The sequence below is a fragment of the Phacochoerus africanus genome, chromosome 1, assembly GCF_016906955.1.
Source record: "Phacochoerus africanus isolate WHEZ1 chromosome 1, ROS_Pafr_v1, whole genome shotgun sequence".
In the NCBI taxonomy this organism is placed as follows: Eukaryota; Metazoa; Chordata; class Mammalia; order Artiodactyla; family Suidae; genus Phacochoerus; species Phacochoerus africanus.
In genome coordinates this window covers 69,990,321-70,013,529 of record NC_062544.1, presented here as the reverse complement: position 1 = coordinate 70,013,529, position 23,209 = coordinate 69,990,321, and the positions used below count along the sequence as shown (strand labels likewise).

General features: G+C 34.6%; 1 protein-coding gene across 1 annotated transcript in view; it reads right to left on the bottom strand.

Annotated features, from left to right (window-relative positions):
• CDH12 (cadherin 12) overlaps window positions 1-22,190 on the bottom strand; it is a 285,184-nt gene extending 262,994 nt beyond the window's left edge. Inside the window, exon 1 of the mRNA XM_047754076.1 lies at window positions 21,801-22,190. Within this exon, the coding sequence (XP_047610032.1) occupies window positions 21,801-22,031 (231 nt within the window). The 5' untranslated portion in view covers window positions 22,032-22,190. The remainder of the gene's footprint in view (window positions 1-21,800) is intronic.
• Between the last annotated feature and the right edge of the window lie 1,019 nt (window positions 22,191-23,209).

Below are 23,209 nucleotides of genomic sequence, written 5' to 3'. Positions count from 1 at the left end.
TTTTGTGCCAAATACTTGGTCGAGTAGAATAGATTTAATGCTGAATTGTTGTATGTATAGGTGTTTGTGTCTACTTCCAGTTTTCAACTGTTCCCTTTCTGTCATTGACTTCCAAATTCACACCTCCAAGGCAAACTGCAACTCTAGAGTCCAGTTAAACCACTGAACTTGTCATCATCTCAAACATACACATTTAAAGTTATTCTCATTGTTTCATTAATATTTTAACAACTCAGTATGATCTCTTTTTATTTAAGGCAGGATAATGTGCGTGAAATGGTCACCCTGAATGCCTTTGAGCTGTAACTAGTGTAATAAAGAATGTTGTAGGGTATAATGGATATTTTGGTTTTAGTTTCATCCATATTATCTCCTTACTCTAAGAGACTTCATTTTTGCCTCTCTCTACAAATAGCATTCTGTGAAAGGCTGCTGATTAAAATGCCTTTGTTCTCAGGGGTAATCATATGATACAAGATAGATATATCACTGTACCCCATTTTCCATGGGCACATATCGTTCATGCACTGGACGTGGAAGGTAACCCAGATTTGGCAAGGAAGAAGTCTCTTTTTTCTCTCATCAGGCTCTAATAACGACTATGTAATAAACTAACTGTCTGTAGCTATTGTTTTCAAATTGCAGAAACACTTGATCTAACAGGATAAAGTCATATATATTTTGAAAAGCAGAAAAAGCAGAGGTGAAAAACTTCAAGAGCATACTGATGATGTTTGAAATGTTTTAGTACATTCTTAATAGCTCATGGTTTGGGCACAATGTATTCCTTTTCCTTGTTTGGCATTTTGAGTTATATTTTGGGTATTTAACACTAAAAGGAGCTTCACATGCTCATATATATGAAGATTATAATCATGCTAATTATAGTAGGGAGTATGTTTTTAGTTAAAAATCTCGTCATAATTTATTTTTCCTGGTAAAGGAGTGAGATATCACAGAGGAGAACAGAGCCAAAAGAAACAAAAAATTAAGTGCCTAAGGCATGAAAAGATAAAAGAATTTAAAAGAAAAAAGGAAATAGAGAAAAAAAGGAATGAGGAAGATATAATAGTAGAAAAGAGAGAAAGCATATATTACCATACACAAGCATTTAGGTTAACCTGGCAAACAACTACCCCAAATTTTTCAGAGCATAAAAAACAAACAAATAAATGCCTTTATGGAAAGTACTGATAAAATTTAAGAACTACTTTCAGGCAGAATTAGTAAGGACATTCTGCAAATAATATTCAGGAGCATGAAAACAGGGAATGACGGCCCAGAACAGAACTGTAATACCAGTAGTCTACGCAACAGTGAAGATCTGCATGTCTAGGCAAAAGATAAATCTATTAATATGCCAAACAGAAACTATAATAATTTTTTCCATTATTTATGAGTTATACATCATGAAATATACAATTTATAGTTTGTATCTTATATTTATGCTTGAATTAACCTAGAGAAATTTGCATATAATTCTCATTACAGAGTATGGATTCAATCCTTGTCAACAAATTCTTAGGTTGGTTTAGTAAATTTATGGATTAAAGATCCCTGGCTGGTATTGATACAAACATATGCTGGAGTTGATATATACATATGGTGGGAATTAGTGGTTCATATCTATTACCAAAATCTGGTGTCCAGAATTCAGAAATTCTTTCAAAATGATTTTTTTTAATTATTTTCATTGACTGAGTTGTATGTAACTGCACTGCTGCACACCAAGTCCCATCAACCAGTAATAATGAGTTCTTCCCCTTCTTCCCTGTCCATGTTGAGCTGCTTTTGATTCTAAAATACATCTCAAATTTGTCTTTTTCTCTCCATGCCCTGATGTCTGTGCCAGTCTCTTTATGGATTCCCTTCCTCAAGTTCAATACATTTTCAATGTACTTCTGTGTCATCGTCAGAGAGGTCTATCAAAATGGCACTATGATAATTTCCTTCCTTTGTTTTAAACTCTTTTTTTTTTTAACAGAACACAAACTAAATGCCTTATCAATCATTGAATAGCCCTCATGAGGTGGCTTATCTGGGACACTTTCACATCATTTCTTTCTTTCTAAACTCTTTGCTTGTGCTTCTTTAGATGCTCTGAACATTTTAGAGTTTCCATGTCAGTGCCTAAACCCATGTTTTCCAGATGCAGCATTTTTTTTCTTTGTCTTTGTGGGGTGGAGTTGGTACAGCATCTCCACCCATTTCCTACAAGTTGTTTTAAATGCTGAGTTCCTACAACCAAACACCAAGGCCAGTTTTTACCTACCACATAAAATCTCTATGGGTCTTGCTCAGCTGCTCTTTCCCCACTTACCTTCCCGACTCTTTTGAGCCCTGACCACTGTGCTGGAATTGACCACTCATTTCTGGGCACATCTGTAACCTAGGTTTGCATAGCCATTTTCAGTATTTTGCACTGTGCTTATATAACTTCATATATGTTTGAATATGAGCTCCTTATGGTACGTCCAATGTCTAAAACACAACCTAACACATAGTAGAGATTCACAAAGACTTGCTTAATTAAATCAAACAAATTTAGTAATATACTGACTAGAAGTATTGTAATTTTCTAATAGAAAAATCCAGTTAAACTTTTTATTGTACATCTCAGCAGTTAAAGACTTCTAAACAACCATTACATGCATTTGCTACTCACTATGTCAGTTCATCTGCTAACCAATTATCACCCTTTTAAGCTGCACACACCTGGAATTAATTTAGTCTTGGATTACTGTGACAATAGCAAACTCTTTTCTGTGGTGCATTATGAACAATTGAGGAAATTACAGTCTGTTCTCAATACTTGGTATTCTATGGAGAGTTTCTGAAAAAGCTGACGATTTGGAAACTAAAATTCCCCAGTGAGAGTTCAACCATGAAAATAGCAAATATTGTGAGAACTTCATCTGCTCCATGTGCACTGGCCTTAAAATTAACATGTACAAGGTGATTTAACCACCAGTCACTATTCTTATGGAGCTCTAAGGCAATGTTTCTCAAAGTGAAATCACTGGGAAATTTAAATCTGATTCACAAGGATTTTCTGTTAAAAATGAAGGTGCTCATATCCTACACAGAACTATTCACACTCTGTCAGGAAAGAATCTGAAAGTTTCCTTTTCTTTCTTTCTTTGTGTGTGTGTGTGTGTGTGTGTGTGTGTGTGTGTGTTTTGTAACAGTTAACTCTGGGTAATTGTGATAAGTCCTTAGGAACTCCTGCTTTAGGGAAAGTAAGGCTGCAGTAAAAACTGACCATTGTTACGGAGACATGGATGACTTTTCCTAACTATGGACCCACTTAGAGATGGACCCTCCCACTGCCCCATTCATGGTAATATTTGAACTCTAACTCTGAGCTTGTTACACAGGAAGTGCTTAATAATAAGATCTGTAGTTAATATTTTGCTTTCTTATTATAGTGAATTTTAAGAGAAACTCACCTAGGTTCCAAGTAATGATCTTTTAAAAATTTTATTGAGCTGCCATTTTAATAAAATGCAGTATTTTTATTCTATAAATAATTATCCCATATTAGTTTACATGTAGTAGACTATAAAGAGTACAGTTGGGTAGACGGAGGATTCTATATTAACTTTTTAATTGTTGTTATTAGATAGACCATATCAATATGGATCATTTGAAAGAGGCAGGGGGACTTAAACTTGGCTACTCTTAGCCACCTGAAATCATTTCTCTAAGTGTTGTTTTTGTCATCCCTGATATGAAAATACATATGTGAAAAGATGTAAATTATTAAAGTTAAAAGATATAAATTGTTAAAGTAAGAGAGCTACTAATCTTTCCTTCTACTACCCTCAAAAATGATTCTGGCATGGATTATTTTCGTCATCTCTCCTCCCTTTATCCTGAAGTTTATCCCTAAGTAGAAAACTATTTATTGAGCATTTGTGATGCCCAATCAGACAAAAAGTATGAAAATATGGTGGAAGAGAACAAGAATTGGAACAGTTTTCAGAGATTGGGAAGAGTGTAGTTTGAAAAGCAACATCATGACACATGATGTAATGAGAAACTAATAAGACTTTAAAGAAATATTACTTGGAGATTATGTGTTTAACCCATTGTCTCCAAGAACTGAAAGTAAAAGTTCAAATACTTTGGAAATTCTTTTATCTCATGGACTTTTCTTCTAATGAAATTCCACTCTGGGATTTAAACATGTGGGTCACCACTTCACACATTTTACAACCCCTTGGTTAAAAATCTTGAGGGGAATAAAGAAAGTGATCTGTGAAAGTCTTCAGCACTTTACCCTGTACAAACAGCACAAGTGAAAAATAAAAAATTGACCATCCTATATATTAAATTTTATCTATTTTATCTTTTTTGACTTGTTTTGGTTTCCCATAATCTTATTTGAAGTATATTTCTGCTACATTGTATCCTCACAACAATAAAGGAATAGAAATTATGTGGCTGTTTTATTTCACAATTCATTGGTCTCACTTCAATAAGCATAACTGGCAACCTAAAACTATGTGTGATTATCTCCTTTCAGCCAGTGTCTGTGACTGTTTTCTCAGGAATTGTTCATCCATGACAGCCCATCCTTCCTCCCTCTAATCTCCCTTCTATTCATGAAGCCACGTAACCAGTTGTGTGGCGGTGCAGACATGAACTTCAATTTTGACATTTTTGTGCACGCACATTGAGGTGTTGTTTGGGCTTGTCTGTGTCAACCCTTTGCTTTCTAATGAAAAGAAAATAACAAATTTTACTCATTTTATTTTGGTTTGCAAGATTTGCTTTCCTTAACAATCAATAAATTGTATTCAAAACTTGTTTTGACAAATGGCATAGGCATTTGTTGTTTTCCATGTAATTGGCCCCACCATGCTTTATGAAATCTCTTTTTCAGTTAAAATAAATGTTTATTACATCTGTTAAATTTATCTTAAAGTTGTTAGAACCTGAGGATTAGTTTTTAAATGTTTTATCAATATAATATCAACAGAATATTATAACAAATGAACAGCTTAAGTTCCAACCATGGACTATTCAAAGCAGATTCAGAACCTCTTATGCATATATCGCTGTATTTTTTGTCATCTAACATTTATGAACTTAATTTTAAAATAGACCCTTGAAGATTTTCTTATCTTTAATATTTTTTAATATAATGGTTATATTTTTCAGTTTTTTTTTTCATTTAAGAAAGTGGATAAAGACTTTGAATCCTAAAAAAAAAATCTTTTTTTTAATAAGAATCTCTCATTAAAAAAAAAAAAATCTTTTTTTTTTTAATAAGAATCTCTCATTAAAAAAAAAATCATTCCAGGAGAACATTTGAAGTACTGATTTATCTAGAAATATCTGGAGGGGTGCCTTATAAGTCTTACTGAAGTACAAAGCTCTTCATATCCACTGAAATATAAACTCTCTTGTATGCTCTTTACCCAATAATTGAGTAATTGCAATGTCCTTCTTCAGGGATTGAATTAACATATGTCTTAAGCTATAGCCCATTCAGCATCATCTCTTTATCTCCTTGAAAGTGACATCATGAGAATGAATGATACGTGCCTTCCCAGAGCTTTTCACCAACAGCTTGGTCTCATTTGGGAGCTTGCTTTACTCTCTGTTAACATGCTTTATGTGCCAGAAGACATATTAAACACTGTCAAATGCTATCCTGGTTATGCAGGCACACCTCCCCTGTATCAAGAGTGCTATGATTCTGGCTTCACAGTTAGGGATACCTATTTTTGGACTCATGCTCCCCCTTTTTACAAGCTACCTGTGTGACTGAACTTCTCTAAGCCTCCACTTTCTTATACTTAATATGCAGAAAACAATACTACTCCCCTTTTTTGGATGCTTAAAGAATTAATGAAATAAGTCCTCAATGCTCTCCACATAGAAATAAAAAATACTGGGAGTTCCCGTCGTGGCGCAGTGGTTAACGAATCCGACTAGGAACCATGAGGTTGCGGGTTCGGTCCCTGCCCTTGCTCAGTGGGTTAAGGATCCGGCGTTGCCGTGAGCTGTGGTGTAGGTTGCAGACGCGGCTCGGATCCCGCGTTGCTGTGGCTCTGGCGTAGGCTGGTGGCTACAGCTCCGATTCCACCCCTATGCCGCGGGAGCGGCCCAAGAAATAGCAACAACAACAACAAAAAGACAAAAAGACAAAAAATAAATAAATAAATAAAAAATACTACATTATGGGCATAATTATTACTAATATTTTATATCACTTCTTTATTTATATATCACTTCTTATATTTATTCTATTAGCCCATATCTCACAGGAGTTTCAAATGTCTCCTATTCTTATCATTCCTAAGCCTTGTGCCAAAGCCATAGTTTCCTATGCCTAAGTTCTTAGCTCTTTAACACCAAAGGCATTATTTTAGAATCAGCAAAAATAAACTTCCACTGTCATTGAAAATATCTTGTATCATATCTCATATCTCAGAAGTCATAGTTCCTTTCAAGTTGGGCTAGAGCTTGAAGGACCTAGATATTATTATTATTAATTTTAGTTATTGTTATTTACTTGGTTGTGCTTATCTGTTATAATATAGATTTTACTATCCCTTCTGGTCAAGGAAATTCTTAGTCTTCCTTTGTACTTTACCTCTAAACTATGCTATATAATAGAGGTCAGCTGCTTAACACTAGAAATTCTACTCTTTCAAGAAATGATTCTTAGAAACACCATCTCCATTATATCATCTCCTGTTTCAAAGTCTTAATCTACTCAAATTATTTTTTTTAAATTATAAATAATTCCTAGAGCCGAAGGACCAATGAGTTTATAGCTAAATTATTTCCCATCATAATTTTAGTTGGTATCCAGTGGAGTTCAGGTTTGTATATATTTGATGCTGGAAAATTTGCAATTAAGTACTTTCTAATAAGTTTCTGTCCTCAAAGAAGAGTAGAATTTACCCTTGGACCAAACTTTTTCTTAGTCCTGGAAAGAATTAATAGTTTGGCCTACTTTAGCTATGTAGATATATGGTACAGCACCTTCCCACTGAGGTAAGGACAGTTTTCTAAGAAGGCATATTGGTTGGGCAAAGGTCTGGCCAGTCTTAACTAACAGTGACTATAAAAATAAGATTGAACTTTTCTTCTATGGATCTATTTTTTCTAAAAATTTATAAAAGAGCAGAATAATTTTCTAGTAGCCCTATAAATGCTGTTAGTGTGATTAGATATCTTCAAGGTATTTCGAGTCCCCAGTTGAGGCCAAATGTTCAGAAGAATAACAGGGGAAAAGTCACCCTAATGATCAGGAAAATTCTGTATTAAAACCAAGAAAAGGCCACGGGAGAGTGGTGTTATTTTAGGTCTAGAGTGCAGCCGATTCTGAATGCTCTGCCAATCAACTGCAAAGGGCATGCCTGGGGCAAAATCACTGCATACATGTGTGTGTGATTTAATAGAGCTATAATGATGTGGACATAGCCTTTGAGACCCAGATGCTTTTCTAAATGATGTACATATTAAGGAGGCCAAATAATTTGTCATCAAACAGGAACACTTTTGAAAGTAAAAATCGGTGCTATTAATAATTTTATCCTGACATCAGTCATACCCCTATCCCTAACTGGATTATTGAAGTTAATAGAAGAAGAGAAGAAAATACTTATTCCTCTGCATCACAAAGAGCAGTCCTATCCTTAAAAAATCAGCAGAGTCCTACACTGCAAGGCCAGTCAGAGCTGGCCCGGCACTGCTGCAGTCTGTCCCTCACTCCCTACAGAAGCAGCTGCAGGAAAACTTCATGACAGGTGCAAGCCACTTGGGAAGGGACTAGCCATCCCACTCAGCTGGTAAATGGTGATGTGCTTTATTTCTTTTTTCTTTTTTTTTTGTCTTTTTGCCTTTTCTAGGACTGCACACGCGTCATATGGAGGTCCCCAGGCTAGGGGTCAAATAGGAGCAGTAGCCGCTGGCCTTTGCCAGAGCCACAGCAACGGGGGATCCGAGCTGCGTCTGCGACCTACACCACAGCTCATGGCAACGCCGGATCCTTAACCCACCGAGAAAGGCCAGGGATCAAACCCGCAACCTCATGGTTCCTAGTCAGATTCATTAACCACTGCGCCACGATGGGAACTCCAGGATGTGCTTTCTTATCATCTCAGAATAGCAAGTATGGATTACCTGATTGTGTAGATTTTTATTTTTGAAAACCCAGAACTTAAGGGGAGTATATGAAAACCTATATTTTCATTCCTGATAACATTCACTCTTTCCTTCTATCCAAGTTCACATTTTACTCATCCCAAATTCTCACAGTCCTTACCTTCTCTTATACATTGATTTAAATCTTATTTGTTATTCTGAACTTTTATCCAGAAAGCTAAGTGTATTGAGCATGTATATATATTTTTTCTTTATGTTTTACCAATTTTTAATTAAAGTATAGTTGATTTACAGTGTTTCTTCAATTTCTCTTGTACATCAAAGTGACACACACTATATAATTTTTTATAAGTAACTGTTTTATTTTATTTAATTGGAATATTCCTCTACTTAATCATTTGGTTATTAACTTAATAGCTGCTCTTGATCATTGTTTGACCCAAAATGTTTCATTCACTAATATGTATTCCTAGCCTTAATGAAGGCATTACCTTTGAAATATAATTATGACTACACTTCAAACATGATTGAAAGATAAAAACGAAATAATAATTTCTGAAATATATTCAATATCCCATATAATAAGTAAAGTTTGATATTTATTCAAAGATTTTATACTATAGAATCATCTGATCAGTGGAGGCAAAAACTAGAAATATGTTTGGTAAATTAATTAATAAGTGCATGTTTGTACATAATGATAAAAATATATATAATAAATAATACTTATAAATGTTGAATTTTAAACACTGGCATTCTATACTATGAAAACTAGATTTCTTCCATGAAACGTAAAAATTTAAAATTTACATATAATTGTAAAGTTCAATTGTAATTGTTTGTTGTAATGAATATATAGGGAGCAGATATTATACATAACAAATGTGTCTAAACTAGCTGAAAACTGCAAAGAGTCTTTTTTTTTTTTCTTTTATCCTTTTAGGGCAACCCAGTGGCATATGGAAGTTTCCAGGCTAGGGGTTGAATTGGAGCTACAGCTGCCGGCCTACACCAGAGCTACAGCAATGCCAGATCCGAGCCACGTCTATGACCTACACCACAGCTCACGGCAACGCAGAATTCTTAACCCACTGAGCGAGACCAGGGATCGAACCTGCAACCTCATGGTTCCTAGTCAGATTCGTTTCCACTGCACCATGATGGGAACTCCCAAAGAGTCTATTAAATAATGCTTACATTATTTTCTCCACTATGCATATTAACATTGATTTAACATTTAGTGTGCTACAAGTGTCTATGTCTTGATTTTATTTATTTGCTCTCATGAATATATTTAGTTTTAAGTTGATTTCCCAACACACTGTTAAATTTGAATAGGCTTGTTTATGCTATATGGTAGGAATCATTGCACTCTCAGCAATATGAGCTTAATGAATCCTAGTGATAAATTCCCTGCTCATCATGACTATATGTCTAAGATTATCTTATACTGTTGTTCTGGCCATTTGGATACTCTTAGATCAGGGAACAAGAACTTGGAACTTGGGCATGCTTGGTCCTGAGCAAGTCTTGGTAAACTAAGGAGTAATAGTGGAACTGGGAATCTAAGTCTTACTCCATAGACTATGACAGATACCCCCTAGATGATTCTCTTGTTCCAAAAAGTGAAAAGAACATTCTGATTAATCTAGACATCTTTTGTGAAGCCCAAATTCCCATATTCCATTCAGAAATGTTAATGATTTCTACACTGGGCAAAAATTGTTGAGAGAAAGTAGCACAGTAATATTATTGATACTTGGCTGAGAATCTATACCCATCATCTCATATGTGAATTAAGTTACCCACACAATGACCTTATTATTTTCTTTCTATATCATCACTACCCTAAAGATGAGGATGCTGAGGTAGTTAGGTTATTCAAAGCCACAAAAGAGGGCAGGGTTTTCTTCACTGTATCCTGCCACTCCTTTCCCAGGAGACCCCTTTCTGACAACCAGCCCATGAAGGAGAACCTTGAAGTTCTCAGACAGGACTGAGTGAGCTGTTCTAAATGCCTACACATAAAAGGCCTAAGTCCATACAGAATTCTTCTTGTGTCAAGTGTAGTTATCTAAGATTTCTGTAAAGAGACAGATAGCAAGTTTTTCAGATTTTGTGACCTATACAGTTCCTATCCTAAACTCTCAACCTTGCTATTGTGTGTAACAGCAACTGTAGACATATGTAGACAAATGACCATGACTGAATTCCAATAAACCTTTATTTACAAAAGCAGGCAGCAGTCTAGAGTGCATCTGAAAGCCACAGTTGGTCAATTCCTGATCAAAACTCATGTTTGAAAGATTCACATTAAAGTTTTAAGTTTTTCTTCATTGGACAAAATATTTTCTAGACCTCGCTTTCTTTGAAATAAAAGATAGCAAGAATCTGACTGCAGTAGCTCAAGCTGTTGCGGAGACTTGGATCTGATCCCCAGCCTGGCTCAGTGGGTTAAGAATTTGGCATTGCCACAGCTGTGGTATAGTTCTAAGCTACAGCTCAGATTCAATCCTTGGCCTAGCTCAGGAACTTCCATATACAGCAGTAACAGTCATAAAAAATTATTTAATCAGATTTAGGATCAGAACCACCTTTTCATTCCAGGAGAAAAATAAAGCAATGAGATCAGAAGAAAAAAAAAAAAAAAAAAAGGTATGTTTTGAGGAGGTTGCCAATGCAGACACTGAGATATTGGAGACAAGGATGAACCAGGGATAACGGGGCATTAAAATGACTTTCTTCCATCCTCTCCTTATTTCCCCTACTCTGACCCCAAACCATGAGGATGGAACCTTGCTCTTTCATGATTCAAAAGAGCCAGATATTTACAAACATCTACTTAACTGGACACACGTGAAGTGTTTTCATAGACTTTCACAGTGTGATGAAGGTCCAGTTGTTTAAGGAAAGTGAAGTGGTCAAATGTGTCACCCACTGCTCTGTGTCCTCTAAGGAATTAAGGGATATGCAAACTTTCAAATTAAATTGTGTCCCTTGAAGTGATTCCTTGATATTACAAATTATATGTATGAATTTTTGGAAATCCTCAAAGATACTATCAAAAAGGAAGTCTACTGTATCTTTGTACATATATTTACTGTTTTTAATCTGTTATAATATCCTATACTTTCCCCCTATATTTCCCCTTCTTTTGTTCTCTGAAGAAGTTCTAATCTGGGAAGAAATAAAGAGAAAGAAAGAAGGAGGAATGGGGAAAGAGAGGGAGAGAGAAGGAAGAAAGAAAAAGAGGAGAAGGGGAAAGAAGGAAGGAAGGAGAGAAGAGAGGGAGGGAGGGAGGAAGGAAATAATGAAGGGAGGGAGGGAAAAAAGACAAAGAGAATTATACTTATTTTTTGTTTCACTTTTATTTTCAAGTGTAATTTTAAAACTAGGCTTTAAATGGGCTAAGAAGCTCTGATTGCTTAAGTAAAACAATGTTTCTTCAATCATTTGTAGAGAATTATGAAGCAAAACAAGAACTTTAAAGGAATTTCCTGATCATAATCATTTATTGGATAATAAAAATAATTTAAATGTTTTCCTATTTGATGCTTGAAATCTTTAATTGAGGTGAAAAATACTGGAAGGTTGTGTTTTCAACCATTTCTTATTACCTGGCCTTATTTTTAGAGTATGGTTTTCCTTGTGTTTTAACTTATTTTGCTTGTTTTTCAAGCAACAACACTGCTTCTTTGTGAACAGAAAATTTATTTCAAAAGTCACCCTTTGAAATTTATTTGTGACAGTAGTTGACATGGTCAACACATCTCTGATTCCTTTGTGTCAGTGCTGCCAATTTATTGTGTAGTTAAAAGCGTACTCAACAGAAAATTGTATTTGGTGCCTTTTGTATATCATGGGAAAATATCATGGCTCTATTTTAATGCTCATCACTTTGAAAACATTTTGAATTACAATCTCATATTCTTTATAATAGATGGCTAAGTATCATGAAATTCTATAAATATTTCCAAACTACCTCAAGTTATTTCAAAATTCAATATCACTGAATATAGAGAAGTTTAATTCTATATAAACTTTTCACTCCATATTATAATAAGTCACCATTTAGGATGAAAAAAGTAATTTTAATTAAGGAGTGAGGCTAACAATATAATTATGAGGAAGTTATATTTCACCCAATGGCTGAAAGATTTATTTTCTATCATTAAGATAAGAAAAATAAGTATGTATATTGAAAAGGCTATACTTATTGAGGAGATAGTTAATTTGTGGAGACAAATATCACTAAGGGCCAGAAATAGACTTGGAACATTTCTTCACACCTTCAGTTCCTCCTCTATATTTATAAGGCTAAGTCCAAAGTTCAGAATGGAAGAGGGTATGATTTTTTTTTTTAATGTAGCCTAAAAAGTAAAAGAAAAAAGAGAGAGAGAAAAAAACATCTTTTGACTACTAACAAAGCAATTCAGATAGCTGGCAGAAGGAAGTATTAGATTGTTTCTAACTTTAATAAGTCACTGCATTACATGTTGTGGCTTTAGTGAGTCAACACACCCATCACATTGAGAGATCATGCTCCATCTTCTCTTGTGTTCCTGCAGGTCTTACACAGAAAGTACTAAATGCCCTTTTCCTCAAGACTGTATTTTCATGACTTTTATATAGCAAACAACCTTGAAAATTTGAGATACACTGTCTTCTACCAAAGTAAATGGCAGATAATGCTTGCTATGAAGTAAAATAAAGGTAATGTCCCCCCCCCCAAAAAAAAGGGCAGAAATAATTAATCAGGGTTCCTCTCCTGTAACACAACCCACTGCATGTGCTGGCATCCATTTGTGCCTCTCCATTTTCTCCCAATGGCGCATGAAACAATGGGAACTGACCCAGTTATGCTGATGGCTCATGTTGTTTGCTGTGGTATGAGTGATAATGTCCCTTTCCTCTGACCCAGGCATCGTGTATTTTCTTCCAACATTCATGAAACTGTGGAAGACTAACAATTCCTTATATTTGATATAAAACAACAAAGCAACAGCATTCCTTAATAATGAGTATAAGCATGCATTAAAAGTCTAAAGGGGTTACACTGATATATGCTACCTAGGAAATCTCTTTGATGAAATCTCCTTGGGAAATTCCAGAGATAGGAAATATACAATTCCATAATAGTAATTTCATATATTAGTTATATTTATTAAAAGTTGGTAGCAATAAATTATGCTGTTCCTCACAATGAAATGTATATAGATAGGACCCTCTATGCCAGTGATTTCACTTTTTTCAGAGTCAAGAAAGAGGAACTTTTCTCATCCATCTGTACTACATTTAAAATGTGCCAAAATAACCCATCTATATTACAAGTGTAGGTTTGAATGGCCCAACTGGGACATAAATCCATAAACTCAATATTCTTAGAAGATGACAAATGTAATTTGAAATATTTATTATTTAGGTCATTCTATCCCTATTTTTCTGTGATCTTTTCATACAGGTGGTCTTTACCAGGGTACTTCTCTAATCATTATATTGGGTCCCCCTCTTATTACCTGGCATAATTAGCAAGTTGTAGTGACTCATCAGTGTTAGCCCACAGAAACACTGTGTTCCAAAGATTCCAACTAATGCTTTACTGAAAATATTTTGGAAACACACACACAGACATACACACACACAGTGTGACCTGTACTGTGAAGTTTGTGATAAACACACTTGGGTTATTTCGGGTAACAGTATAATATCCCACTATGTTTTTAGTCAGGTGGATTGACACATATGTCCTTAAGCACTTTTGTGTGAATAAATATTACAAAGCCTTAAGTAGAAACAAAAAGCCTCCTATGTTAGCTTTTAAAGAACTAGTCAGAGAAATCCTTAACAGAGAAATAGAAGAAAAAGAAAGATTGAAAGATAATTAGGTGTAGGGTGGGAAAACAGCAGGAGAAGGAGAAGAAAGAAGGAAAAAAGGAGAAAAATAAATTTTAAAAAGAGTGCTCAAAACTAATGCTGTACATGTTATTTTTAAAACAGTATTTTTAATGATTTGTATATTGATTTAAAGATGGTTGAATTTCATTCAAGGTCCTGCCAATTCAATTAAAATAAACCCATTAAACCTTTATGGCACAGCTATTATGAAATAACTAGCAGTCTAGAAGCAAGAAATAAATTGAAAAAGAGAGAGAGGAGCTGGCATATAATGGCATAGACTATTTGACAAGAATTTTAGTATATTATGTTATTTATTTGTTCAAATTCTATTTCAGCAATTTTCCCTTTCAACATATTTCTTTCTAAACATACCCCCAAAAATGATTATTTCAAAATAGCCCCATGTTTTCAGGGAAACTTCAAGACTTAGGGATATGTTTAAAAACTAAGGTGTGCAATAAAATAGCAGGCTTACCTAATGGTTCCTTCTGGTGTTTTGCTACAGAAAGAACAGATAACAACTGTCTTTTGATTAGCAGCAAGGTCAATCCAACAGAATGGATTAGAAATGAGACCTTGATTTAGGGCACTTGAATATGCTGCAGATCTTCTCAGATATGTAAGTGAAGCGGGAGTCAAGAGGATGCATAAGATTTTTAAATCTTGTATGAAGACTGAGGTGGTATTATGAACCTTGAATCTCAAATGAACCGGCATTACTCTGTTGTTGAAAGCTCATGCTTTAGGAATAAATTGAATCATGGAAGGTAGATTATGAGTTTCTTAAAAAGTTATGATTCAAGAACCAGATATATAGATAGATAGATGTTGAGGCATGAAAGCAACTTTTAAATATGTTAGTATAACAGTATGATATAATTTGCATTTTTATTGGATGTAAAGGGATATATACTTGAACCAAATTACCATCTTAATATTGTACTAATTTAGGAGAAATTCTAGATAGACATATTTTTGGAATGCAATTATAACTATTTTAATAAGCAATTATATTATCTCTCTTATTTTTTACTAATCCAAAAGAAATTCAACATATACTACAAAAAATGAAATTCTATTACCTCTGCCTTGAATTTTGTGTGTGTGTGTGTGAATACACACATACAGGTAAACCTCATTTTATTGCAATTCACATTATTGTGCTTCTCACATATCACATTTTTTACAAATTGAAGATTTGTAGCAACTCTCTTCACTTCCTGCCACTGTGTCACATTTTATTATTCAAACAATATTTAAAATTTTATTAATTATTATTATTATGGCGATCTATGATCAGTGATCTTTGACGTTATTACTACAACTTGATGAAGTCATCAGATAATGGTTATTAGCATTTTTTAGCAAGAAAGTATTTTTAAATTAAGGTATGTATATTGTTATCTTAGACATTATTGCACACTTAATAGACTACATAAACTGTAAATGTAACTTTTATATGCTCTAGGAAACGTGAAATTTTGTGTGATTCGCTTTATTGCAATATTTGCTTCACTGCTATGGCCTGGAACTGAATGCACAATATCTCTGAGGCATGCGTATATATTTAAAGAATATATTTGTGTTGGTAATTCTTTTTGGAACCTCATTGTTGGTAGTTACATCCTGTTTACCCTTAGATTTGTCCTTTTTTAGTACTCTTCTCTCATTCTATCACACTAATCCCATAAATCTGTAGTAATGAACTGATATAATCATCTACTCCTGGTCCTCCTTTCTTAGGGCTTCTTGCTGGTAAAGAAAATCCCACATTGCTGATTGATTCTACCACCTGAACATCTTTTAAAAAGTAATTTGCTTTTATATATACACACATCCTGTTGGTTTTGTTTCTCTGGAGAACACTAATAGAATCCCTAGAATCCTTATAGATCAAACTGGTCAAACCAATAGGGCATAGAGCAATCTCTTTCATCTACACTTTTGAAATGTCATCTCCGGGCTGTACCCACCCCTTTCTCCATTCTTTACGCACTAGAGAAAACAATAAAACTATTTGACTAAGTTTACCTCTGGCTCACTAACTGACAAAATCAGTAGAGTGTTTTCATTGTTTAATTTGATCTGTGGAGTTAGGCATTTTTTGTCATTTCTCATTCTTACAATTTTCTTTTAGTTTATTTTCCCTAACTCATTTTAATACTTGTTTGGAGGAATTCAAGAAAGGCTTCACAGATAAGGAACTGCCTGAGGTGAGTCTGAAAGAATGACTTTATTTTTTCTTACTAATTAATGTACCTAATTATCCTTCTTATACTTTGTCGTTAGAATCAGGATTCTCATATCTTCTCTGTAATTCTTCCTAATTTGTTCCATCCTTTACATTCCCATGACCAATAGATCTTAAAATCTTCTATTACGTACCTTTCAAATGTCTGAATCTAATATCCCATTTCCTTTGCTTACTTCTTGGACAATCTTACTATAACCTTCTCCTCCATACTTTCTCTTATCTCCATGTCTGTTTCTCTGTCTCCAATGAGTCCTTTAACTGGATCTCTGAGTGATCATTCTAGAACTGCAGTTCTGTCCATGCGAATCTTCGACCAAGACACTTTCTGGATCCTGATGCCTTTCAGGATAAATAATACTGTAATGTACATCCTGGTGGTCATAATTCCTAATGCTGTGTTGGATATTTATTTGAAGGTTGTTAGGAAAGTATCTCTTAAAATTCTGCATCACAAGAAAAAAAATTGTAATTATGTATGGTGACTTATATTAACTAGACTTATTGTGGTGTTCATTTCATAATGTATATAAATTTGAAATCATTACGTAGTACACCTGAAATTGATATTCCATGTCAACTATACTTCAACTTAAGAAGATTAAAAGAAAAAATATTATTAACCTTGGTATTGGACTTGAGCCTCAGCACTTTCTGTATTGACCTACTCTAAAGTGTTGGTTTCACACTCTGACTATACTGAAATATGGTTATTTCTGCTCATCTTGAATTTTCAAGTGTCAGCGCTTATACAAACTTTTCCTCAGACTATCTTTTCTGAAAAAAATAAAGTCATCCTTCATGACTAACCTCAGGTGTTTCCTTATCTGTGAAGCCTTTCTTGAATTCCTCCATCTTCCAGGCATGGTCATAGACCTTCCTTTGTCTCCACAATTCCTACTACAGTCTTCGTTATATATAGCACCCTTTTGACAGAATGTTAAAATTCTTGTTAGCTCTTAAATTCTTATGCGCTAATAAAATGTAATGTTTTCTGATGCAATGGAGCTGAAATACACAGATTATAATCCTAGTTTCAGCATTGAGTGTATGTTGGGCCATGGGAAGTTACTTAATGTTTTTATGATACATAAAATGAGGCTACTAATAATCTTCGTCATAGTCCTGTTGTGAAGATTATATAAGGTTTTGTTTGTTTTTTGCTGTTTTTTTTTTAGAGCCACACCTGCAGCATATGGAGTTTCCCAGGCTAGGGGTCAAATAGGAGCTACAGCTGCCTGCCTACAACACAGCCACAGCAACACAGGATCTGAGCCACATCTGTGAACTACACCCCAGCTAACGGCAACACAGGATCCTTAACCCATTGAGTGAGGTAAGGAATCGAACCCATAACCTTATGGTTCCTTAGATTCATTTCCGCTGCACCACAAAGGGAACACAAAGATTACATAAATTTATGTATGTAAAGCAATTAAAACTGTCCCCTAAGAAACACTCAATAAGGCTTACTTGTTATAATTGCAGTCTAAAGACATTCATACTTAAATTTATCCCCACCAAGCTTAAAATTTTCTGAAATTGTAATGTACTCTCAATGAAAAGTTTGTTGAATAAGTAAGTGCCTCTAAAATTAGCATTTATATATGCTTCACATTTTAATTTTTTGCCATTGTAAACACTTTCAATTTAAGAATTTCTAACAAATAACAAAGATCATCCAAAGGGACACCTAAATTTTCTAAATTATTCTCTGAAAATAAAACGGGTAGCATTTAATTTTATTTTTATTTTTAGGGCTGCATATGCAGCATATCGAAGTTCCCAGGCTAGGGGTTGAATCAGAGCTTCAGGTACTACCAGCCTACACCATAGCAACAGCAATGCCAGAACTTAGGCATGTCTGTGACCTATGCCATATCCTTAACTCACTGAGCAAGGCCAGGAATCAAATCTTCATCCTCTTGGATACTAGTCAGGTTCTTAACCTGCTGAGCCATAATGGGAGCTCCAGGTAGCATTTTCTTGATACACAGCTTTGAGTCTATGACGTAACTTAGTACTATAAAGACAAAGGCACCCAGTTATATTTGTTGAAATAAGCATCCAGTTTACTGTGAATGTGTATTGTGTGTCTGTGTACCTGTGTGTGTCTTAAATATCTTTTTTTTTTTTGAGGTGACAGTGTGTCATCGGTAATTTATGGATTAAAAAATATTTGCTAATAAAATCAATTTTTATATTGCTCTGAAATATGGCATCTTACACTTATCCAGCTGTTGTACTGAATCTACAATGTCTGTTTGAGAAAAGCATTGGTTTTACCTCTGGACAATCTTGTGATTTATTTGTATATAAAGTAGTATTCATTATAAGCAATACCACAGTTTGCCCTTTTTGAAGAGATGTCAGCAATAGCATCTGCCCCTTTAAAAATGCTAAATGTAATTATCATTGAGCCTAATAATCCATTAAGCCAATCAGCAACACCCCCTGCCCCAATAAATTTCTACTGGAAGAAATTATTTTACATTTAAAGGTAGGGAAATTACTTATTCTCTCAATAAGTGTAGTTTCCAATAAGGGGAACTATTAAAAATTAATGTTTTCCATGTACATTCTTGCTGAAAGAAACATATGTTAAATTTGAAGCTTAATTATAATAGTTCAATTGACCATTGTGCTTGGCACTTTTTCATTTGCATCTTTGCTTTACACTGAGTTCTATATTATTTGTAATACTTCACTTTACTATGAACTGTCTCAAAGCCTTTCTAGAAAGAGCAGGAGCACATCTATATTTATATATATTTACACTCATACATATAATGGTTTGAATTGGTCCCAGTGTTATCATATTACTATTCCCACATCTAGAATCACCAAGACAGAGTTAATTAAACTTTAATTAGTTTTCATTTGGAAAGAAAATCTTGGCAACTGATGTTTCATTTACATTAGAAACATACATTGCCTGAGAACCATAGGTTTTCATTACACTTTACAAATGGGGAGCCACGTGTCTATGAAAATAATATTTTAATTTCATAATAGGTTAGACTTTAGACCTACTCCATTTTAATCTATTTGTAAATACTAATTCATTCCTTAAATGATTTGGATAAATTCCATACTATTGTAGCAATTATAAAAATAGAAATCAAGAATATCAAACAAAACTTGTATGAGCACATCCTAGGTCTTATTAATCATGTTCATTGGGAGGGGAAATTCTACTCTTATCTAGGATAGACTAAAATTCAGTTTCATGAAATTTTCAACATGTCCAGCTTTCTTACTTCAAAATCCAGCAAGTAAAAGCTATGGATCTGCTTTCATCAAAATCAGAGAATGCTTTCTCAATGGACATTTGCCAGAAACCTCAGTGTGATGTTCAGCTTCCATCACAAGCAGAGTTAAAATAACTGAGACCCAGAAGGCAGAGTTTTAGAGTTATGTTACCTCTCCACTTGTCTTGGGTTTCAAAACCCAGATAATTAACTCACAAGAAACAAGTGTACCAGAACAATGTAAAATTATCTCACCAAAGGAAATTTTAGTGGTTTTTATGTTATGTAATCATATAGAAGAATCATATAAGCAGAAACAATGTTCAGTAATATTAGAGAACATCTATGTTTTGGAGTGCTTTCCTCAAAACTTTCTAAGGCCCTTTTTGTGCCCAGGGTCATTTGTAAAACAATGCCATCTGAGTGGGATGCTCTGGGCTGAACGGGAATTTCTTGGGCCTCAGTGGACATCTCTCCCCTTTAAGGCTCTCTCTGACTTTCCACTCAACTTGTGGATTCACCTGGTACCCAGTGGATCTCAGGACTGGCATCTGTGGAATTGTCCCAGGGCCACAAGACTAGGCCCTGATTCCTGGTGGGCATTCTGTCAAGGACATTGCTACTGCTTAAAGGTATTATTATTATTATTATTTTTTGCAAAGTCGCTAGAAATTGGTATCTATATATAGGTACCCCACAAAAAATATTTGCTGAGGGCCCTGTACATCCTAGGACAACACTGGCTATGTGTTCACTTTCAAAAAAGGTTCTATTCGAAGACCTTCTACACTGAATTATTCTATATTCTTTAAATAAATTTCCTAAGGATAAATTCTAAAAATATAGGGCAAAGAATTTATGTGTTAAATAGATTTGCTTCCTTTAAGTCAGCATTGGAATCATAAGACTCTTCATATATCTCATTAGTGTAAATTTTCAGAAATCTCTAGGGACTTAATAGTCCAGAGACATAATCTTCTATATCATCCTAATACTCTGTCTACTATGGTTTTCTATTTCTCTTTTTGGATTTATTTTAAGCCATCTTCAAATACATATATATATGTATATACACACATATAAAATTAAAACCATGACAAAATCTTTAAGAAAATTAAAAATGGAATTAACAAAATCAAAATAAATAAAATACTCATTTTTTTAATGGGAAAAACTCCATTGGCCTTGATAAAGTCTATTATAGACATAGGTCAAATTTTTATGTAAGAAAAATAGCAGTAAAGCATAAATGTGCTGAAACACATACTTGCCATCAACTGTGAAAAAAACAAAATATCTTTAAAATTACAATAATACTTAAAAATTGTATTTTGTATTGAAATTGCTGTGTACATATCTGGATTCCAACATTTATTACCTTGGCCATAAATAGCTTCATATAGCCTATAAAACCTATAATAAATAAATTGTATAAAGTATCAGCAAACCAAATCAAATATAGATCTTCCTCGACTTACAAGGGGGTTATGTCACAAAAACCCATTGTAAAGTGAAAACGTTTTAAGTAGAAAATGCATTTAATATCCCAGCATACTGAATATCATAATAGCCCAGTCAGAGTTAAACATGCTCAGAACACTTACTTTAACCTACAGTTGGGAAAAATCATCTAGCATAAAGCCTATTTTATAATAAAGTGTTGACTATCTCATGCCATTTATTGAATACTATACTAAAAGCGAAAAACCGAATGGCTGTGTGGGTACAGAATTCATACTGCTTTGGCAGCACTGTAAAGGTTAAAAAATCTTAGGTCAAGTAATTGTAAGTCAGGGACTATCTGTAATCCACAACCACAATCTACATGGTACATCATGTTCTTAAGGACATCCCTGTTATTCAAGGATACCAACAAAAATTTAGAATATTTATACCTGGTGATTTTTTTTCCTGTGTCTCTTGTTGGTAAACGATTCCAGAATGGCTATGAGCAATTATGTGCTAGAGGAACACTTTTAATTACACTTATGCACTTTAACTTCACATCTTTAGCAAATAATGTCAAAAGTAGGAACAGGATAGATACTAACTTCATTAAAATAACCACGGAGAATTGAAGCAAAGAGGGATTAAAGGATATTCCAAAGCTTACCCAGTCCACTGTGTCAGGAAGAGAAACCAGGTCTCTTGGACGTCAATTCCAGTGTTCTACTCACTGGTTTGTTCAGCTCCTGTGCAAAACATCCATACACAATACACAATGCATAAGCCCCCTTGCTATCAAGCTGTTGTCAAAAGAAACACGCCATTACCTTTCCCACATACTGAGGCTCGGAGCCCATGTATTCCTCCAGCACAAAAAACTGATTCCATACCCAGCCACGTTTAACTCGTTGGAAATGTGACCGCTGCCCTGGCAGATGGATAACATTCTCTCTTGGTTCTGTGGCTAAAGTCTGTTGTGGCTGAGGTTGAAGTGGTGTTAGGAGACCTCCATCAAACAGGACCCAGAGAAGCAGGGATAAACAGTTCCTTGTAAGCATTGGCAAAGGCTTTCCTACAGCAGAGTAATAAAAACTCCAGCACTTAATGTAGAATTGTGGAATCCAGGTTTGAGGTGTCTGTGGCCTCCACCACTTAGCTTTCTGTTTTATTGCAGAAATGACAATGCGGGTATGAATCCTTTCGATGAAAAGGCTTCTGCTATATTACATTCCATCTAAAGGGACCTATAAAACAGATTAACAAAGATACATTAAATTGATAGAATTACATGATGATAGCCATCAAAACTCTCATTATATCTGTCAACATTTAAAGAAACAAAGGGGAAAGTCTTTAAAAGAATTATATTGGTAAATGGTCACTGCTATTTAACCTATTAACTTGGACAAGATCTCAGTTTTTTTACAGACTTAGAAAAGTATGAGTTACAATGAAGCATAAATAGAAGCAATCATTTTTAAATATAATAATCATTTTAAGAATAAAACAGGGATCAGTAATTTTTAAAGTGAACAGAGTAGAATTTTGCAACCTTAGCACGATCGACATTTGGGGAAGGATCACTGATTGCTAGGGAGCCATCTTGTGCATTTTATGATTTTATAGGAGTTCCCCTAGTCCTTTACTCCTCCTCCACAGCCAGTTGTGACAACCAAAAAGGTTTCCAGACATTGCCAAATTTGCCCTGGGAGGAATAAAATAAGCCAAGACTGAGAGCCACAGATTGAAAGAATAAGGAAAAAAGAAAGTTGTTTTTTTAAAATCAAAAAATAAGACCATGCAAGAAAGAACATAAATTACTAAATGTTAGTGATCTTATTAATACATAGGTTGAGAAAATATTGGATGTTTTTATAAGCTTTTTTTTTTTTTTTAGGGCTGCACTTGAAATTTTCAGGGATGGGGTGGGATCTAGGCTGTAGCTGCTGGCCTACACCACAGCCACAGAAACACCACATCCAAGCTACATCTGTGACCTACACAACATCTTGAGGTGTTGCCGGACTGTTAACCCACTAAGTGAGGTGAGGGATTGAACTTGTATCCCCGTGGATATTAGTTGCATTCCTAACCTGCTGAGCTACAACGGGAACTCCTTAAAAAAAAAAAAAAAAAAAAGCTTCTGCACTCTTAGTCGCCTAGAAACACTGGATGCAGGGGAATTATTTCATAGTGGTGTGAAGCTCAGAGTAACCTTGGATCTTTATCAGATGGA